Source organism: Rhea pennata, chromosome 12 (assembly GCF_028389875.1).
Source record: "Rhea pennata isolate bPtePen1 chromosome 12, bPtePen1.pri, whole genome shotgun sequence".
NCBI classification, from domain to species: domain Eukaryota; kingdom Metazoa; phylum Chordata; class Aves; order Rheiformes; family Rheidae; genus Rhea; species Rhea pennata.
This window is the reverse complement of record NC_084674.1, coordinates 19,917,918-19,938,565: the sequence shown is the minus strand read 5'-3', so window position 1 is coordinate 19,938,565 and position 20,648 is coordinate 19,917,918. Positions and strand designations below refer to the sequence as shown.

Here is a 20,648-nt window from a genome sequence, read left to right as displayed (position 1 = left end):
ATTTTCTCCCCTTTTTCTTCTTTTTTCTCCTTTTTTAGAACTTGTCTAGTCTTACAAAATTGCCTCCTTCACTTTCACCTGCAACTATGTGTGGCTAATAAGTATTTTGAAGCCAAGGATACCCTGAGGGACTTCCTAGTGGTTGAAGGTTATAACTAAAAAGTGACTCAAAATACCTCTATGCTTTTATTTTGTTCTCCTTCAGGCTGGGTAGTCATGACAGCTGAAAAGACTATTCCCATGATTAATGGCAAGCCAGAAGATGTTTTGGACCCAGAAGCCTCCAGTACCAACCTTGTCCACAGCAATGATAAGAAGGTTCACGAAAGAGGTCACTGGAACAATAAGGTTGAATTTGTGCTTTCTGTGGCAGGGGAGATTATTGGACTGGGAAATGTATGGAGATTCCCATATCTTTGCTACAAGAACGGAGGAGGTAAGATGACATAGTACATAGACATAAAGTTCACCATAAACACTTGGAAAATAAACAATTAAAAATGTTTTGCAATGATTTCTTGCACTAGTAACAAAAGGTAAGTGTTCAGGATTTCAGTGTATGTGTAGATGGGGAAATGTTAAGCATCTGAGAAGAAAGAAAGAATGTGATGTTCCCCTTCCCTTCTCTTCCCCAGATGTTGCGTGGTTTTGTTTCACAAGTTTTGTGCATTTGTGAATTTATAGTTTTTTTTACTGTAAAATTTTTTGTGTAGAAGAAACCAGTGTTCTGCTGAAATAGGCTACAGTATGCTTGCTTCTGCATGTGAATACAGACCCATGCATATTTAAGTTTTGTCTGGCATGGAAAAGATAGTAGCAGTGTATTTTCTGGAACAGCATACTTTGGATAGAATGAATAGTATTTTTGATAATACTACGAAGATTACTGTTTTAATTTTCACATGAATGTTACTTTAATTCAGTTGTACCTTCCTTAGTGTTTACTCCCCAAATCACTTCACTGGGGTAGGGGAAGATGTCAAGCTCACTGTTACTCAAAGAAGAGTTTGAGATTTAAAAAAAAAACAAAAACAAAAACATAAACCCTAGTTTAGAAATGCTGTGAACTGGATTCAACACTCTTCCACTTAAGGCCTGTTTCAGTGTAAATATATGTGTTCAGTGGTTGATATACAACGATCTGGTTTTTAACAGGTTAGTTTACCAACACTGTAGTGCCAAATTTCTTTCCCTTTTTCTTCTAAAACTAGGCATGGTTTTCTGAACCCAGGGATGGTTTTGGCCTATTTTTTCTGCTGTTTCTAAAGACTAACGCACAGTAGCTCTGTTTCTGGTTTGCATCTCCTTTCCTTAGTACCTGGCAAAACCAAGATGACAAGAATTCAGCCTTTCCTGGAATGATGCTGCCTGATAATACTTTAGTATGTAAATGTTAATATGCTGAGTATGATACATAGAACAATTTTTCCTTGTTCGGGAAAGGAAAATATGAGAAGTAATTTGTCAGTGTGTAATGAAGATTTTCTTGCTTATACAGTAGTCTTTGTATGCCCACATGTAGTTTTGTGTATGAGCTAGCTTTCTAACACGTAATACTATCATTAAGTGTATAGCATGAAGCAGTCATGTCTGGATGACTTGTTGAAAATACATTTAATTAAATATCATGTTTAATCATCAATGCGTTCTTTTAGAGTAGAATTAACGTATGCTTTAATTCATATATCCTGGCACCATAGAAAATTTGCCATTGACTTCAGCTTCAATGGGGTCTTGGTCTATGACCTTCTACCATCTGCTCCATTTCTATTACTCTCTGGAATGCCCTGCTGGAATTTTACCAGAGGTGGGCTTGTTAGTTTTCACTGTTCATGTCTGATGAAGCAATCTAGTGTGTTGTTAGTGAAGTACAATGTTGAGATCTGTGAGATAGTTATGAAATAATTTGCTCAGGTACAGAAGCAATCCCAGAACAGTCCAATGGAACTTCCAAGGTCTGAGCTCTCTCTGATACATACTGATACATAAGGTCACAATATATAATGTAGACATAAGCTTCTTTAATTTTATTTTGTTCTTACAGGCATTTGGTGATCTGTTTATGAAAATCTAATTCCTTTAAACATTTTGAATTAGGTATTTGTTAGTATCTCATCTGCCTGCAAGCTTGATCTCTTCTCATTTTCATGATACTGTATCTCAGTGGTGGAAAGCCAGTCAAAGCCAATGCTTCTAGTTGAACAGATTCTTACGGACTAGGATTGTGCATATGAGTGGGCTGAGCTAGATTTTCTATTGGCCAGCAGTTCTCACATCACAATTTGTTAAGATTTTGTTTAAGCCATTTGCACAGTGAATCATACGGCAAAAATGCGTTTTAGATGTATGGATTCCCTTCTCTGTGAAATACATATTTATTACTCAAGATGCAGCTGAGATTCAACTCTAGGCAGATAGCCTTGTTGAGGGAAGAAATTACTCAATGAAGAGATCTCTTGTGATGTGCAGGGACTGAAGAAACTGCAAGTCCCGAGGATGCTATGTAGAACTTTTCAAAACAGATACACTTAGTTGTGTTTCCTTTCTATGTCAAAGTGATTAAAGCATAACAACTGTTGCAGTTTCTATTTTTTTGATGATCATGGATAGGAGCCATGTTTACCTCATAGTTGTAGAAATTTTCCTCAAACATTTGGAAATGTTTTGCTCATAGCTAAGATTCTGATAGAGATGTAGTATTACAGAGGCAGCTGTTCATGTGCTGTTCGGTAGTGTTCAAAGTAATTTTCAGGACTTCTTGTTGAAGGGGATATACTGCTATCATTAACACTTTAAAGAACAGATTTCTCTTTAGAGCGCCGCTGCTGTATGCAGCAATGGACAGTATTGTATAATATGTCTTCCAGAAAAACTGTATCTGTCAAAATCTGTGATTTTAGCACATCTTGTATTGATTTGAAATTGAATGAATAGCAGCGTAATTATATCATTTAGTAGCAGCATTAAATGAAATTCATGAATTCTGGGATTATACGTTCGGGAACAAGTAGGTTGAGACCTGGATACATTATATTATGTATGTTGTACTAACCTTTACTGTCATAATCTAATTAGAAAATTAATGCTTTGTTGTTTTCATACAACTATGTTCTGTGTACAACTTTCTGTGCTAGTCTGCTTGGTTAAACTGATGGAACTATATTTACTGGTATAAGTAAAAAGTGGAATCAGTTATTTTATGCTTTTTTCTTAGTATTTATTTCCTTCTTTCCTTGTTTCAGTTGAAACCTGTAGAGTTACATGCTTTTATATCTCACCCTTTTACTCATCAGGGAAGTTGAGTACCCAGGGAATGACGAGGAAAGCTCTTCTTTTGGCCTTACATATTCACTGTTTCTCTTTGTAGTGGAAAGGCTGTATCTCATTCCTTGTTACTTAGGTTCAGTTCTTAACAGAATAAGTAAAAGCTGCATTACTAGCAATTTTGCACCTCTGCTAGCAAGTGACCTTCTGCCTAATATATGTGTGTTCTGTCATTTCTTTGCTTCTGCATATTTCGTAGCCATGTTCTGTAGGTACCATATGTAATAACATAATAATGAAATAACGCAATTCTTCTTCTGTATATATAATTTGATAAGAGAAAAATACTTGGTACAATCTAGCTCTTTAGCACCAAATTGTACTACTCATCTATATTGTAATTAACTGTCAGCATCTAATAAAAATATTGGATGCTTTATTTTCCTACTTTTTCACTGTAATATCTCCAGCAGATAAGGTCAAGCCCTGTTCTTGTAAGTAGTTCAGTAGTTTATTTCATCATTCAATTTTTCATGATCCTTACTGTAAGGCTTATCCAAATAACATAAACACTCCTTGTTGGATTCTATTTCCATAACACTTTTTCATTCCTGCTTTCCTGAGAAGATAAAAGATTCAGTAGGCTGACTTGGTGATAATCAGAGCAGAATTGTGTGGCTTACAAGAATGTAGTCTTCCCTGTGTTTGGGAGAATTTAATTTATTGTGAGGATCTTTTTAGTCCCTGATACAGGCATAAAAGCTAACTTCCAACATTTAGAGACAGGAATAAGTATTTTTTTGCACTTTTAACACATCGTCTGTTGGTTGGCTGACAGTTGATCCTTCTTTATTAAGAAAATGAATTTTCACTAAGCAATTGAGGAACTTTATTCCTTATAACCAATACCCCCTCAATGTTTGCTTGTAGGTGCTTTCCTCATCCCGTATGTGGTTTTCTTTATTTGCTGTGGAATACCAGTATTTTTCCTGGAAACGGCCTTGGGACAGTTTACTAGTGAAGGTGGTATTACATGCTGGAGGAAAGTTTGCCCTCTATTTGAAGGTAACAAAGAATTCTCTGTTCTACTGCAAAAGAAGGCATTAAATCAAAACTAAAGTAAAAGCTATCATATCAGTATTGAAATTAAGATATAAAGTAGTGGGCATTTGCTTTTTAAAATGACCTGAAAAGTAAAAGGTTTCTGTGTGTCTCTCTCTCCCTCTCTCTCTCTTTTTTTTTTTTTTTTTTTTTATTTTTTCCCCTCCAGGCATTGGATATGCTACCCAAGTTATAGAGGCACATTTAAATGTATATTACATCATCATTTTAGCGTGGGCTATCTTCTATCTGTTTAACTGCTTTACTACAGAACTTCCTTGGGCTACCTGTGGGCATGAATGGAATACAGGTATGACCTCAGTAGAGATTATTACTATACTAAGTAATTGATTCCCATATCTTTGCTGCAAGAATGGAGGAGGTAAGATGGCATCATACATAGATTGAAATGATAGGTTACAATCTTGCTTTTTCACTCTGAGTGAAATCAGTAGGAGTTTAAATGGAGAGGAAAATATTAAAATAGGAACTTCAGATCTTTTTAATGCCAGATATTGAGGGATAATAGATTGTATTTTTACTAATGTACATCAGGCTACTACTGAAAATTTAGCCACATAGTCCTTACAGCATGGAAAATAGCCCCTTACATGAAAGATGTGGTATGTATTCATAAGGCTTCACAGTATAGGGCTCTGCATCTGTCTTCTCTTCAATAATTTTATCCATAGTACTGTACTTTTTCTATTGCTCTTGAAGATTACAAAGGCCTATTGGGAGGAATACATACTAATGCCCTGCATTTCCGTATTCCTGATGTTTTTGCCTTTCTCCCTGTCTCTGATTTCAAGTCATGTACCAGTTATACTGTCTTTTATGGTTTCTATTAACTGGCCGTTATGTTCCTTGAGTACACCTAAAACTCTGTTTGAAGTTTGTTGCAGTTTGGGTTATGTTAAGGAACTAGCCTTGGGCCCGCTAGATGTAGAAGGCTTCAGTATCATTTTTGGCATCCCTGGAAAGAAGCGTAGTCAATGTTGATCGTTGTTCAAATAGTAAGTGTCAACTCAACCACGCTGAGCTGCTGTGATTTTCTTTCTCTATATTAGAGATAATAATAAGCTGAAGAGTGGCTTTTTACTTGCTGTATTAAGGCAAAGTGGAAACTTGTTGCTGGCAGTGTTTCATGAGCTAATTGTTGTTGTTGGGCATTGAATCATCAGTTGGAGAAGCAGTATGTTTTAATTGGCTCAGTTTCTCAAAGTCATTCTAACTGTGCCCGTGAAAGTTGTAGGAGAGTGTAGCATACTGCGTGAATATCTTTTTGGAATGGGTCTGTGGTCTGGTGATCAAAATACACTGTTATAGAATTTTTGAGTGTAGTACTGCAGGATACTTAGAAATCCTTTTAATGACGGAGAGCAAATGTGTTACAGAATTGGTGGCTTTACAAGATATAAGTACTACAAGAAGAAATGTACTTACATGTCATATAGCAAACTTTTCTTTGTTGTTTTTTTTATAGAAAACTGTGTGGAATTTCAAAAACTTAATATGAGCAACTGCAGTCAAGTCTCTTTACAAAATGCCACTTCTCCAGTCATGGAATTCTGGGAGTAAGTGCACCTAAACTTACCTTTGACCAGAGTATTGATTACCTTCCAATATTTTGATCATTTGTAGACAATTAGATACCTTGCAACACTATAGCACTTAGTGATGTGAGTTCAGCTGGAAATTTTCTCATACAGCCAGGAGGGTCAGGATGAGAGTTTAACTCTCATCGTTTTTGGAGGATGCAAGGAAAGGAATTCCAAATTGTGAGAGAGCATAGAACAAAGTACGCAACTTGCTTGGGAGCTTGGCTCCTGCTGCTGGAAGGAAGGGTGTCAAACTCATACTAATGAAGAGGCAGAGGTGAAGGAAAGAATGATTTTAAATATTTCTTGTTTCTTCAGAATGTTTTCCTCTTGTAAGAATTGCATCTGCACGTTTGTTTGGGCCGAACGATATTTTAGCCTCTGTATTTCATTATTTTTGAATAGAATTATTATTATTTTTGAATAATACTTGTAAGTATTAGTTATTCAGCTGTAATAGTAATTAGAACATTAGCAATGGGTCTCCTTACTTCTCATTTCTAGCTCAAGTAGTGAAAGAGAATTATGTCTTGACAAAATATAGGCTGCTTTTGTGATGACAGATCTTTTTCTTACTGTAAACATTTATTTTGTTCGTGTGCAGCTTCATATATGTTCCTTGCAAGACATAAGAGTATGTTAGGACAGTCATGGAAATGGAATATTACTTTTAATACTAAGCCACTTCACATTTCAAAATGGTATTACAAGATTCAGGCTTACTAATACTCTTGAAAGCCTATTTTAGTATTATTTATCTACTGGCAGAGCTTTATTTTGAGGCTCTGTGTTCAGAAATGAGTAACTACACTTTGAAGGACCATGTATTAAGACCATTCTCCAAGGAAGAACTCTAGATTGACATAGTTTTCTTGAATGTTAGCATGTGCTATTGCCTCTGTATTTCTTAAGTCATGCTGCATCAGTTACCTTAACCTTCACAGGTGGTAGTTGCTACTTCAGTAAACAGTGCTATGGTACAGTTTTTGCTTTTATTTTTCATTACAATGTGTGAAATTGCATCACACACTCAAATTATAATTCTTATTTTCTCTTAAAATTTCAGTAATCCCAAAACCTGACAACTTGCATCAGAATTTATCTACTCTGCCCATTCCCCAGCTAGCGTTTCAGAATAAACCAGTATAAACCAATAAAATATACCAGTGAACCAGTATAAACCAATAAAAATACTTACTTAGATGATGTCTCTTACTGCTATGGCTTCATCATTTTAACAAAAATATATTGTTGTTCTTTGGGTTAATTAAAATTAAGATTTTTGTATAGTTGCAGTAAATGAACAAACTACCCTCTCCGATACTAGCATTATTTTCTGACTGTTTATTTGATTGTTCAGTAATCAAAACTCGGCAATTGATGGTAACTTCTCGAGTTAATGCAGCGAAGCAGGCAAGGTTCAGTTAAATTACAGAGAGGTTACAAACTAAGTTCGTAAGCTGTGTTTTGTATCCGTGTGTTTCTTTTTGGGAGGTGGGGGGGGAGTTCTCCCTGCTAGTTTCTCATCTTTGAATTGTCTAAATCTTCATGCTAGTGCTGTCATGACGCAAATGCATTTTAAGCCTTTCTCTTCTCAGCACTCTCTAAAAATGAAGCTAAATAAGGTACTATAGCTGAGAGTATAGCTAACCATTTTGGCTAAGAGTTAAGAATGAATTCTGAACCTAGAAGTGATAATCAGATTCAGCTTTTTCTCTAACTTGTATTACAGACTTTTGTGCACAAAGTTGAAAATACTCAAAAACTTTAAAAGTCATAAACACAAATAAGAAAGTGAACAAAATACTATTTTAAAAGAGATTTCTAAGTGTCTCTTTTTTTTTTCCAGATGTAATATACTTCCATTATGAATTCAGATCAACAGATCTGAAATAATCTCTATACTTGCTGGATATTACTGCATCTGCTAAGGAGCCACACTGCCAGTGATCTTATGCTATTTATTTGGAACTTTTTCCTTTTTTGCTGTTTTGTGGACAAACTGTTGATAATACTAATAGCTTACCAGCCAAAATAGCTTAAAATGAGCTGTTACCTACTTTCCTTGTCCAAGTAAAACCGATGTTACATAGCTTTCTACTCTTGGGGAATTAATGCAGTGTTGTCCTACTGAGGAAGATGTTTGCTTTGTTAAATTTAAGTAGGTGCATTGTTGCACGGTTTCAAAATTTAGAGACATGACATAAATTAGTCTGAAAAAAGAACAGCAAACTTAGGAAAATGCTTGTTAAAATATTAGGATTAGTTTTCTATTAAAATGATTACTTGAACAGAAGATTATAATGAAGTTATATGTTATATATATCAAACACATAACTGCACAGTACAGGTCTGTTTTTATAACGTGCAGTGCAAATCATGGAAAAAGTAGTTAGTAAGCAGGAAATTTGTTACTAGACTAGTTATTTTGTACAGTAAGTTATCTTATGACTTGTAGAAAAGTGTTACCAGAAGTGTAATTAACCAGAAATCCTGTTCACACAGTGTTGTTCTACTGCTTTACAAATTCTGGTGTCAGGAACTAGAATTTTATTGAAAAATTCTTTTTGCAACAGATAGAGTAAGTTGATGCAGCTCGCACAGCGGAGAAGCTGGTTGTTATTTGCAGAACTCAGACAGCTAGCGTGTGGTAACCTTTAGTGCTACGATAACCAGTCACAGGACTGAATTTGTTTGCATAATAACCAAATCCCTTAGAATTAATTAGCTTAATGTCTGTGAAAGGAAGGCAGAGGCAGCAGTTTTCTTCTGAACAGCCACAGCATTCAAAACTTTGCTTACATCTTGTTCTCTGCAGTTGTCTAAACTGTGATTGGAATTCCCCTAAGTCATGACCACAAAAACGTGAATTTATTGTAGAAAAGATCGGGGGGGTGGGGGGAAGTTCTCTAGTCAGTTACCATCTGCTCTTGAGATAATCTGTGAATGATAATGGTAATTATTGTGAAAAGTGATGCTATTTGCATACTAGGAGAGATCTCAACTGCTGTAAAACTGAATAGTTTTTTTTTTTTATTACAATTGTTAACTGTCAGACTGATGTTAAATCTTTCCTTTGATAACTAGATCACCTTACTGTAGTCTTCTAGGGTATTTATAATATCTTAAGCCAAGAAAAAAAGACACTCCAAACCTTTGGGAATTGGAGAGGACTCATTATTTACAGAAATGCATTTTTCTTTAGTACTGTGTGTTTCTTTCAAGCCCACTTGTCTGAGATGAAGAGTTAATAATATACAAGTTATTGTCTATCTGACAGCATACTGCTTTGGCAGATTTAAATGCTAGCAGGTGTTAGCAGCAGGGGCAAAAGTTGAATTTGTTTTCGTGTGTGTTTGTGTGTGTAAATGAATGTACTAGGCCCATAATGTTGTCTTTGCTTCCAGCTTTGAAAAGAAGGCTTGCTTTGTTTGTTTCGGATTGTTTTTGTTTGTTTTCCATTTCACTAGTACTACTAAGTCTTTCGATCATCCGGGCTAGAAGGCTGAGCCCTTTTAATCTGTAACTGGAAGGACATCCAAATCCTCGTTCTCTCTGAGGATGGCAGATAAAGTCACTGCCCTCCCTGCTTAAATATTTCCAGCTTTTATTTCTTCTGTGTCCTTGGCTATTTCTAAACCTTTTGCTGGAGTCAAACAGCAACCCATTCAAGCACAGTGATGACTAAAAGGATGCTTTGCAATACTGTGAAGCTGTTCTGACATGCAGACTAATAGAATTACTCTTTCTCAGGTATATACAGAGGATGCTATTCCCTTACTACGGAGGCAAGCGTAGGCTCACTTCCTCTGATACTTACACATTTCCTACCAACTGTGATGGTTGAATCATACACAGAGGTTGATGGCCTATTTATTGTCTTGGATGTATTTTTCCCCCCCCCCTCAATGTAGAGATCAGTATGACAGTAGGTCATAGATGCTCTATGTCTCTTGGTACATTCAGAAGAATGCCATTATACATGCAAGGACTGCAAAATTCAAAATATTTTGTTTGTGGGCCTGTAACTAAATAGCAACTTATCTGTGGCTGTAAAGGACAAATAGTCCGATCCTGCTGAAGGTGCAGCAGGCAGAGTCTGGGAGTTCGGACCCTTTTTACTTGTTCTCCTGCTTAGTTTAGAAAAATTCTCATCCCTGTTAATAAATGTTTAAGGGTGCATTTGAGTTAGCAGACTTTTAGTTGACTGCAGGTAACAATATTGACAACTCTGGTAAAAATCAGAAACATAAGATTTCTTACCCATCCTTAAAAAGACCTTGTAAACCATGGCCTTGATAAGTTTCACATACCATCTGAATATAGTTTTCTAAGGTAAGCGGCTGAATCAATAGAAATTCACAGCTTTTGTCCTTCAAATTCTCTGATGCAGAGTTCCACAGAAGGACAGGCAAGAGTCTAAAACGTCATTTTTCGTTTCATATTGGCATTCAGGAAATGTCCACTTTACTATGTTTATGTCCACTTTACTTACTGTTTCTCTCATCCTAATTAGATAGCATGGTAAAGGATTTTCTGAGAAAAATCTTAGTATTTCTAAGATATGGCACTTGTAATTTTTGGCATCCAAACTTCAAACAATGAATACTAATAGCTGCAGTAATAATAGAAATGTTGATCATTTTAGATATGTTAAAGAACACCCATGAAAGACTGCTGTGATTGTTGATCAGGTTATTTTGCTATCCAGGGAGGCAGAATAGAGAGGAGAACATTTTCTGTTCCATTGTTCCATATACCTTCCTAGGTGAAGGAATTGTCAGGCAGCTATAGGGAACAACCAAAAGAACACGCTGGTATGATTGCTATTGCTCCGATGTGTCACAGTGGTCTGGGACTTGAAACTTCGTAGTGCGAGGGAAGGGAGCTGAACAGAGAGAAGATACATGGTATTGAAGCTGATTCCACCTCAGTACTTTCTTTTATTGGCTTTATAGCAACAAGTTAGTCCTCTGCTAAAGAAAGTCTAGTTGTTAGCCTGTCCTTCTCTGGAGGGATTAATACATCCTCAGCATTTCCAAGTCTAGTGAGAAAAAACTTTTTTCTTTGTGTGTGTGTGGGGGGGGGGAAGAGAGGGGGAAGGAGCTGTTTGCAGCAGAAAGGAAAAGGCACAAACCTTTTCCTTGCAAAATAAAAAGAGTTTTTCCTGATAATTCAGGGTGCAAATGACTACAGGAGTCATATTGTAGTTAATTCCTACTGTGGTATGAAAAGTCATTAGGAATCTAGGCCTGATCCTGCAGTGCTCAGTACCCAGAGACTTTCAGCACCTCTCAGACCTAGGCCCTTTGTTCATGTCTTGCAGGAGAACATTTATCTGTGCCAGACTTGCTTGCTTCTGCTCAGTTCACAAGAGGCTGTGTGAAAACACCTTTTTGTTTGAATTCATATGAGCTCTTCATCTGGTTTTCCCTTGAAACCACAGACATTGCCTGGTTTCAGCTGGAAGAAGTAAATGAGATAGGTCTCGAAATGCTAAGCCAGTTTCTTAATATTACTAGAAAGATGATATTTTAGTGAGATGCTGAACTAGGGAAATGAACTTTCCATTATTTTAAATTTTATCTTGTACATTTTACGTAACATTTTATTAGGCAGAAAAATTGATGTTAAGAGTTGCAAAACCAAGTAATTAATTGTTAGGAAATACAAGAAGTAAAGTTGTTCAGTGTTCAGTTCAATGTCAATGCAGCTTTTTAGGAATAAGATCATCTTCAGTTAAATAATTTGGCAATATTTTTCAACAGAATTACTTCCTTTTTGCTAGAGGATAGATAGGGAGGAAACACTGTCCAGCTATTCAGTATTTTATTGTTCTTTTTTCTTCTTTGTCTTATCTTTTAAATTCTCAGTATTACTAAACTGCTACTCTGCTGACAGAGTTATTAATTTTACCGAGTCTTTCTGGGTGCTCATGGTGTCAATGGCTTTGTAATCGAAAGTTTCTTGATTATTTCCACATTCCTTTATCAACACAAAAACTCTGTAAATTCAAATTATTCCCTTTTTATAGAAGGGAATCTGAGTTACACAGAGATTAAAAGGGCCTAATGTGAGAGGCCCAAGACCTGATTTTTCATATTACTTAGCAGGAGATTCTCTAGAGTTGTGGAAGTAATTTCATTTCAATTCAGAAACAAACTCAGCATAAGTCAATTTTGTCCAAAGATTATGATTAAAAAAAAATTCTCACTTAAATTAAGACATTTACTATAAAATTTGTTTGATACAAGTAATTTCCATTTGAATTGAACCAAAACATTTCATTTTGTGCACTTGCATGAAAATTTAAGGGAATGATTCAAAAAAGCAGTAGTGTTTCAACTCCTTTGCTTCAGTGACTCAGTATGTAGACAGCTAACTTTAGACATAGGTAAGTTATCTTACCAGTTTAGTATCCCTCCCCAGGATTAGATCTAATCCTGCCCTTCTCAAATACATTTCCAAGTGCTGTCTCTTCTTTGTATTACAATTCATCCTAGTCTGTTTGCCTGGACAGTTCAGATTGTCCTCTGAATTGTCTTTAATTAGGTATATTTCTTGTTCCAGCTTCAAGTCCCAGTCATTTTGTCCAGCCTGTTACAGGTGCTGCAGGCTTGCATCCGTTCTCAGAGTGGATGCCAACTGGACTCCAGTTTTAGCTCCCATAGTGTTTCTACCTTTTTCCCTAGATTCCTTGCCCAGGTAATCACAAACTGTTCTTCCTGCCTCTCTCTGCTTCTTCATCTCCCTCTACCTGTCTGCTAATTTGAGAAGGACCAGCCTTCTTGTCCAAATTGTCTCACCCTAGCTTATCTTCCAGTCTCGCTAACTCCCAGTCCCCCAGATGTTTTGTTCCTTCTGATGTTCCCAATTTCCATATAGTGCATTCCATGCAGTGTTAGAGCATATTGTCTGGGAGATCTGGGAAGATTTCGTCTGGCTCCTGAAGAGGTCTACACTGAACATTGGATATATGTGTTTTTCTTTTCCTTCAATATAAGGCTGTCAGATTATTGCAGTAAAATGTTGGTGCAGCCAGAAATTTCCATTAATACTTTTGAAACCAACTATAAACCTTTTGATCGATCAGTGGAATTCTGAATAGATATCTGAAAACAGGCTGTTATAATGGAAATTCTTAGCCTTCTGGTAAAAGTACAGTGTTAGGAGTTGCATCTTTATGCTTGGAAAGGTAATTTTTAAGTGTTATAAACAGATCTTCAGTAGATGTGAGTACTTTAACAAAAAATTCTTGTTTGTCTGATTGTGAGTATCCTGTGAAAAAAAATTTGTCTTTTCCTACTTTAGAATGATAACATTTATACTTTATCTAATATTGTTGGAATCCTGATATAGTTCTTAAAACATTTATTTTACTGTATACTACTTAGAATGTGTGTTAGGAATTTGTGGTGTTGAGTTGATCTGAAAAAAATGGCTGGTATGATGAAGTTTTGCCTGCAATGTTGGAAAAGATAGAAACTGCATTTTTGTAGGAAAGATCGTCTGTGAACTATTTGAAATACCCTTTAACTACACAGCTGTTAAAATTTTAGTGATTATGTGGGAAGGTGTAGGGAGCAGAATAATATGCTTGTAAAGCTGCTGGATCAGATACACTGTTTTGCTAAAGAATGCAAAACACTTATTGATTCTTAGAAAAATATGAAATATGACATTAAGGATGATTTCATTATTGCTATTAATGTGGGGGTGTGTGTGTGTCTTTGTAGGGGTGTAACACATACACAATTATCTTTAAAATGCACATTTTGATGAGGGAGGCAAAGGAATATTGGGGAGAGCACAGTTTGCACAGAGAGAATTAAAAATATTTTGAAAGTTCTAAAATAGCACAACCTTAGTTATGCCATGACAAACTTGCCTTTTGTCAGTTAATAGTGGAACATGCTAAAATAAACAGGAATGTTTATCCTAACTTTGTTAGGATTTAAATTAATTTCATATAGATAATTTTTGTTACTTAGAGAAGACCTCTATAGGGAGGCATCCTTTCTGTCATGCCTGTTTTTGTGCAAATACATAAGTGAGATCATCCCCTTTTTCAAGTTACAATTTCAATAAAAAAGACAAACAAAGGATGTGGAAGTCTTTGCTTTATTGGAATCAACACTTAGTCAATGGCTAGGGGCTTCCTGTTCTGCAGGAGAAAAGAGGAAGGACTTTGATAGTTTTATCCAAATAGTATTCAGTCTTAAAAGTAATTCAGAAGTAATGCCTGATCTTGCATCCTCTGAATTTGGTGACACAGCTCCTCTTAATTTTTCTGGTCACAAATCAAGGCCACAGTACCTTCTTTAAACCTATACATGAGATCTATTTTAAACTTCAATAAATTAAAAGTGGAACTATTCTATAGAAATACAGGCTTAAGCATCCCAAGCACTTACAAATTGGTAGTGTCTGTCGTCGTGTGCCTTTGTTACGTATGGTCTCCTATATTTCTATCTAAGCAAACTTCTAAATCCTCTGGTATTATCAAATGCAACATGCTATCTGTGGTAAATTTCTGCCTGAAGCCAGTTACTCCAGTATGCTAGCTGCCTTAAAGAAAAGAATATAGTTGAGTTTTGTTTTTGAGTTTTTGAGTTTTGTTTTTGAGTTTGTTTAAGAGCATTTATCAGCTATATAACCTGGTCTCTTTGTAGATTCAAGGGATTAACTGAAAGGGTAGTTGCTTAGCTTTTTAGCCAGTTTAAATGCTCAAAAGAGGGATGCAGAAAACACATCAAATAAACACTTTCTTTTTGGAAGGTCTTCTAATGTTTTGAGAACTTAAATTTGGCTTTGCATCTAACAGATGTTTGTCATAATGAGCCTTCCTGGTGTGATCTCAGAGAACTGGTTGTAGGGCAGAATGCTGTCTTCTGCCTCCGGGAAAAGCATCATTCTTGGAACTACTCTGTTCTTTGCTCTGCTCTGCAGTCAGATCTGATGTTTTTCTAGGCAGGGACAACACTGCATATCCCTCCCAGTGCAGGAGAAAATAAATTTAACTTCAAAAAGAAGAAACTCTCTTAAATATTTAAATGTAGTCTTTTTTCTGCAGTGAACTGAAAGTAAACACAGTTTTAATTAAAAACAGAGTGGTAATGTTCCTGTATCATAGTCATAGTTATAAAGTTATGATTATTGATTTCATTAATTGAAGCAGAAGCAAATTCTAGTCCTGTTCTTGTCTTCCTTTAACCTTCTTTAGGACCTTAGGATGAACCTGCACAGTGCAGTGATACTCCCTGCAGAAAGTGCAATACTCAGTTAGTTTGAGCATCAGATATGAGAAACAGTAAAGCTATCTGTAGTGCTGTGTGGTTCTGATGGGTGTGTGCACTGCACTCTGACTCAGCTATCTGGCTGCAGAGAAATTTTGTGTGTATAGGATGGCATTCCTGTTCTAAAAAAGCTTCTCACACTCTTTCAATCTTAAACTCTCTCTCTCTCTCTCTCTCTCTCTCTCTCTCAATACTATTTCTGGATACATTCTTGAATTTTTGTATCAGCAGGTTTTTGAAGGGAGTTGTCCAGTACTCTCTGACCAGGTTCTTTTAGATATTCTGCACATAGAAAGTATAATGTTTAATACAGTAGTTTATTTTGAAGGTATTTGATGTTACATGGAGTTTTTGATTTAGCAGGGTGATACAGCGATATGCTGAAATCACAGTGCAAGTGTATACACTTAGCAAAATATGGCAATTGCAGTATACATTTCAATCACAGTACCAGCGTGATCTCCATTACTGGTTTATATAGTATGTTCACTATCACAATGCTGGACATCACCGTTTGCTGTAAGGGAGTACGTGGGTTGAAGCCAGCTCAAGCCTGTTGCTCTCTTTGAAATTTTTTTGGTAGTTGTTCAGGTTTTAAACTCTTATGTTGGGCTGAGTCATGTATACACTTCCCCCGTGCTGGTCTGGCTAACTCAGGGAGATACTCACATTCTTTTGATAAACCAGTTGGTCCACTCAACAGATAGAGCTGCTTGTCTTACACAGCGGTCACCCTCTGGTCCCCTCTGTGTTAAGATAAATTCAATTCTGTCTGCAGCAGCTGTGATTAATGAGCTACATCCTACACTATTCCTGAACTTCATGGGGCTCCTCACGCTCTGAGCCTTCTCCCATTGTTGGGGTTATTGATTGATCACAGGGGTAACTTATACAAGCTCCCAAAACCAAAGGGGAAATAACTTTCACCCATGAGAACTATGCAGTATTGTTTTCCGTCATAATCATTCTCACTCCTCTTTTGCAGAGATGAGCAGAGTAAAGGAAGTGCAGAATAAGGTCTGTTTCACTGTGTCCCAGTCTTTATGCTTGTATATGGAGACTGTATAGACTTAGGTTTCAAGGGGGGCAAGTAAAACATACTTATCTGTAAAAGCACTATGAGCTTCAGCAACAGGAGAGATCCAAAATCTGGAAGGAAACCACATACAAGAATTGGGATTGCAGAGTGGGGAAAACAGAAGGCTGAGGACGGATGGCTACCAAAGGAAGGAAGTGTTTTCCACTGGTTGAGACAAGAAGTTGTATTTTTGTGTGGCAGCATGGAAATTTAGCCTTGATAAATGAGTCAGACTCATTAAACGTTGCCATAGATCTTCTATAAAGATTGTGTAGTATCAATCACTAGGCCTTGAAGCAATGATGTAGATGTATTTGTCCTGCAGTGGGGAAAGAGGGCTGATACTCTCCTGAAGTTCCTTCCAGAGCTATTTTTTATGATTTCAACTCTGCTGACTGTTGTTCTTAATTTGCAAATCGAAGATTGAGGCAGCAGAATTTATCTTAATTTATCTGATTAAGAATCGTGCTGTAAGTGCTGTAAGAGGATGGTATTTTTTGAAGACTCAGTAGCTATTTACAGGAAAATAGGACTCGAGACCTCCTAAAATAGCTTGAGAGTTAAGATCAGATTCACTCAGCTAACATTATCACATTTGCAGTTTTCTTTTTTCTCTTTTGGCCTGTTAGCTATTCTTTTCTGCCTTGTGCCCCAGCTCCTTTGCAGTTTTACTTCCCAGGTTTCTTTGTAATCAGGACTTAGTAGGAGGGCCAGCAAGTATGAGAAATGTGTCATATTTTTGGCCAGTCAGGGTGTGGTTTTATATTGGCATATATAAATGTTCTATGTGGAACATGTAAGAGGTTACCATCACTCATTAGTTATACGAATCTGTAGCCAAGGGCTCACCTTGAAGGACTATTTTACAAAACAGTTTTTCGGTTACAAGTTGCATCAGTCTGAGTGCTGAACGGATTTATATTACCCAGATGATAATTGAAGAAAAATGAGCTTTAATCACTGAATGACTTCTTCAAAGAGAAGTAGTTGGGAAGAGGAAAACTTCAAAAAGACTGAAGGAGTCTTTTGATATGTTGAGAGAGTACGAAGAAACTGTAGAGAATGGGTGAAATGGTACAAAGAAATTATCTGACAGGATGGAACTCTCAGGCTTGGCTAAGAAAAAGTTTCTGTGACTTCAGGGAAAGAGGTTGAACAAAAACAGTGGAGTGGAATGATAAATCTTCAGTGTGCATCTGTCACTTCACATATTTATATATGTCTGTATAGCTATAAAAATAACTCTTTCTCTGTATGTATTTACTAGCAGCTAACTGGTTCAGCATGGCACCCGAGTAACTTAAGTGCTAACTTTAGTAAGACAAGGGCTGACACAAGAAACACTTGCATTTTTAGCAAGCACAGTCTTAGAGAAAGTCTGTTGAGGTGAATTTAATCTAACTTTTAAATTTGATAAAACTGCAGAAGTAGGTAATAGATAATAAAAAGAACCACATCCATTACTCTGTCTTGTCAGGACTTCATGAGGAAAGAACTAGGCTGAGTAGTAAAAATAGGAATAATTCATTCTGGTATTTGTAGGTTCACAGAAAATATTCTGTAAGAGGTGAGTATTTGATAACTGTGCATGATGCTCTAGCCAGGTGACTCACACTGACATGACCTGTGAGAATAGTCTGTCTGCTACTTTTTTTTTTCTAAGTATAAAATCAAGTGGCTTTCCAGAAGAGAGTTCCAGTGGTTGGAGAGGAATTTCGTTATGGATTCTTATTAAAAGCTAAAATACATCTTTCCAGTCACTGAGCATTGGTGGTTTGAGTCAGTACTCAGAAATATGAGGCAAGGGTTATATTGAGCAGTTTCATAAACATGTGGATGTGTTACATTTCCTATTCATGAGTTCATATGGAACTTTAAGCACCTTAAAGGGTGTCTGCTGCCAGAGAAGTTTGTATAGTACACAGATTTTGGAACCTTTGTCAGTCTTGAATGTATAACTTTCAGAAAAGTGAAAGTGTCTGAGCTGCCAACTCTCATTCTTATTTCCAGTGAGAGTTTGGCACTTCTATTCTTTCTCTTTTTTTCAAGGAGCATACACTTCTGGGAACTAAAGGTATACCACTGCTTGGAAAACTGACACAATTGACCCATTTTTCCCATTTTTAGTTTTCCAAATGTTAGGATCTAGAAGAAAAAGAACTTTAAAATAATCCTTTATTTTTGGTCATTCTTCTTCTATAAATAATGAGATATATGTCTGTTGTATGGTATTAATATTATCACTGCATGTTTTCCCATGCCATCACTGTGTACCAAGGTACCACTGTGTACCCAAAGCTCTGCAGGCTAGTAAGCCACAGGAGTGTTCATGTTTCAACTAGTTAACCAACATGCCTTCTAAATGCTTCTTCACTCCTGGAGGGGTTCCAGATTGTATAATACGGATGCAAATAAGAGCAGAATTAATGTAAAATGCTATCTGGGTCATACGAGTTCATTTAGGCAATGCACGTATATATTGTAGTCTAGGGCTTACATTTTTATAAGGATTTTCCCTGTTAAAATATATATTCATTTCCTGTACTAGGGAGAAGACTCCAACAACTTTATTTATCAAAGTCTTACCTGAGTTAGATTCCCTTCTAATGAGAATTCTTTTTCATTCTGTAGATTATTATTCATTCAGTGAACCTCAGAAAATCTCCTTTATATTTTTGTCAGCCACCTTTTAATATATTGCCTGTACAGAATAGAACAGGATGATTTATTATTGTTTTAAGACTGAGAATCACTTCACAGCCTTTACGTCACCGATGCATAAAATGTTCCTGTATCTGTTGCATAAGAGAACATTGTACAATTCAGTATGTTTTCTTAGTCAAGAGATTATGAAAAATGACAGCAAAAGGAAGAGAAAGCTCGAGACACAGAGTGAGTAGTAAGTATACTAATATATTGACTAGGGACATAACAAGAAGATCCTTTTAAGGTTTGTTTTATTAAAGGATGTACACATACTTATTTTTTTATTTTACCTTATCCTGGTAGGTAGTCAGTTACTACCGATAGATTTACTAAACATCCTAGGAAACTTAAAATTCACTGTGTTTTGTTCTAGTGAGTCAATTCTGAGTGCTAGAGCTCATTGTTTCGTTTACGTGTGTGTCCTTTTCTTGCCATTCTGATACTGTCAAAAGATGCAAATTTACCATCACTTACATCTATTGAAAGACATGCTCACAGTTAATAAAAGACCATTAGTAAAGGGTGATTCAGAAACTTAATGGAAGGAGAACTGGATAAAATGCAATTTTTTCACCCACTGAGTTTTAGTTGAATGTGAACAAGTCATTCAAGGGCTGCCATCGTTATTTGTGCTGAGTACTAATCTCAAATGTTTCTTTCATATAGTACAGTTACTTATTGTGTGACATATTTTGTGTTATATAAGCATGACAGAATGATGTACTTCTCAGTCTAAAGAACTTTCAAAAATATAATAGTATAGAATATTAATTGTGCCAAATACATAGGTTGGAGTGTATGCAGTGATCTGGGCAACTTCAATGTGTTTAATGTTTCTGTGTGTTTTGTGGGGCAGATTCTCTGTAGTCTTTTATAATCATTTATTTTAGTACAAGGTACTACAGAATTTACAAATTAAACTGCTAACCTTTTGGTTCTTACATCATATTTAGCATTCAGCATAGATTTTGTAAAGAGTTCATCATGTGGTTGTGTAAGGCAGTGGAGAATAGAGTCTCAGGTCTTGAGAGTTTTGTATACTCTAATACTGTTAGAGAAAACCGTTCCATATTCTAAGAAAGGTAGGGAGCATGTAATATTGCTGAACTTGCCTTCTGTTTGCCTTTATTCATTACTTTCTGAGAGTTTTAGCCTGTCTAGTCAGTAAATGGGAGACTACTGACTCAAGCAGTGGAGCCTTCTCTGGAATGTCATTCACTGACTGTACTTTTATATATTATTGTTTGAAGTAAGCATTCTGTGCTTCTGCTTGCTCGCTTTCATCCCAGTACTCCTTTGAAAGGTTTTTACTACTTCTAAACTACTCTTTTCCTTCAAGTTACACTGTCTGAACGCGTGGATCAGCCTCTTTTCCAAACAGGACAAAAATCAGAAAACTGCAAGGAAATGTTGTAACTGTCTGAAAGATACTACAGTGCAGAAAAGCTTATACTGTTCAGCATTGCATAGTGGTTTGATAGAACCAAAGATCAATTTCAGTACATGGGTGATCCACTAACGCTGCTACCAGTTATGAGAGCAGTGACCTGAAGGAGGATAAGGAAGCATTAGCTTGAGCAAGAGCTCACAGCACTACTGCCT

General features: G+C 36.3%; 1 protein-coding gene across 1 annotated transcript in view; it reads left to right on the top strand.

Moving 5' to 3' along the window:
* Positions 1-216: 216 nt before the first annotated feature.
* The window catches only part of SLC6A11 (solute carrier family 6 member 11), a 98,855-nt gene continuing 78,423 nt past the window's right edge, over positions 217-20,648 (top strand). Inside the window, exons 1-4 of the mRNA XM_062585310.1 lie at positions 217-436; positions 4,195-4,329; positions 4,535-4,675; positions 5,852-5,942. Of these exons, the coding sequence (XP_062441294.1) occupies positions 217-436; positions 4,195-4,329; positions 4,535-4,675; positions 5,852-5,942 (587 nt within the window). The remainder of the gene's footprint in view (positions 437-4,194; positions 4,330-4,534; positions 4,676-5,851; positions 5,943-20,648) is intronic.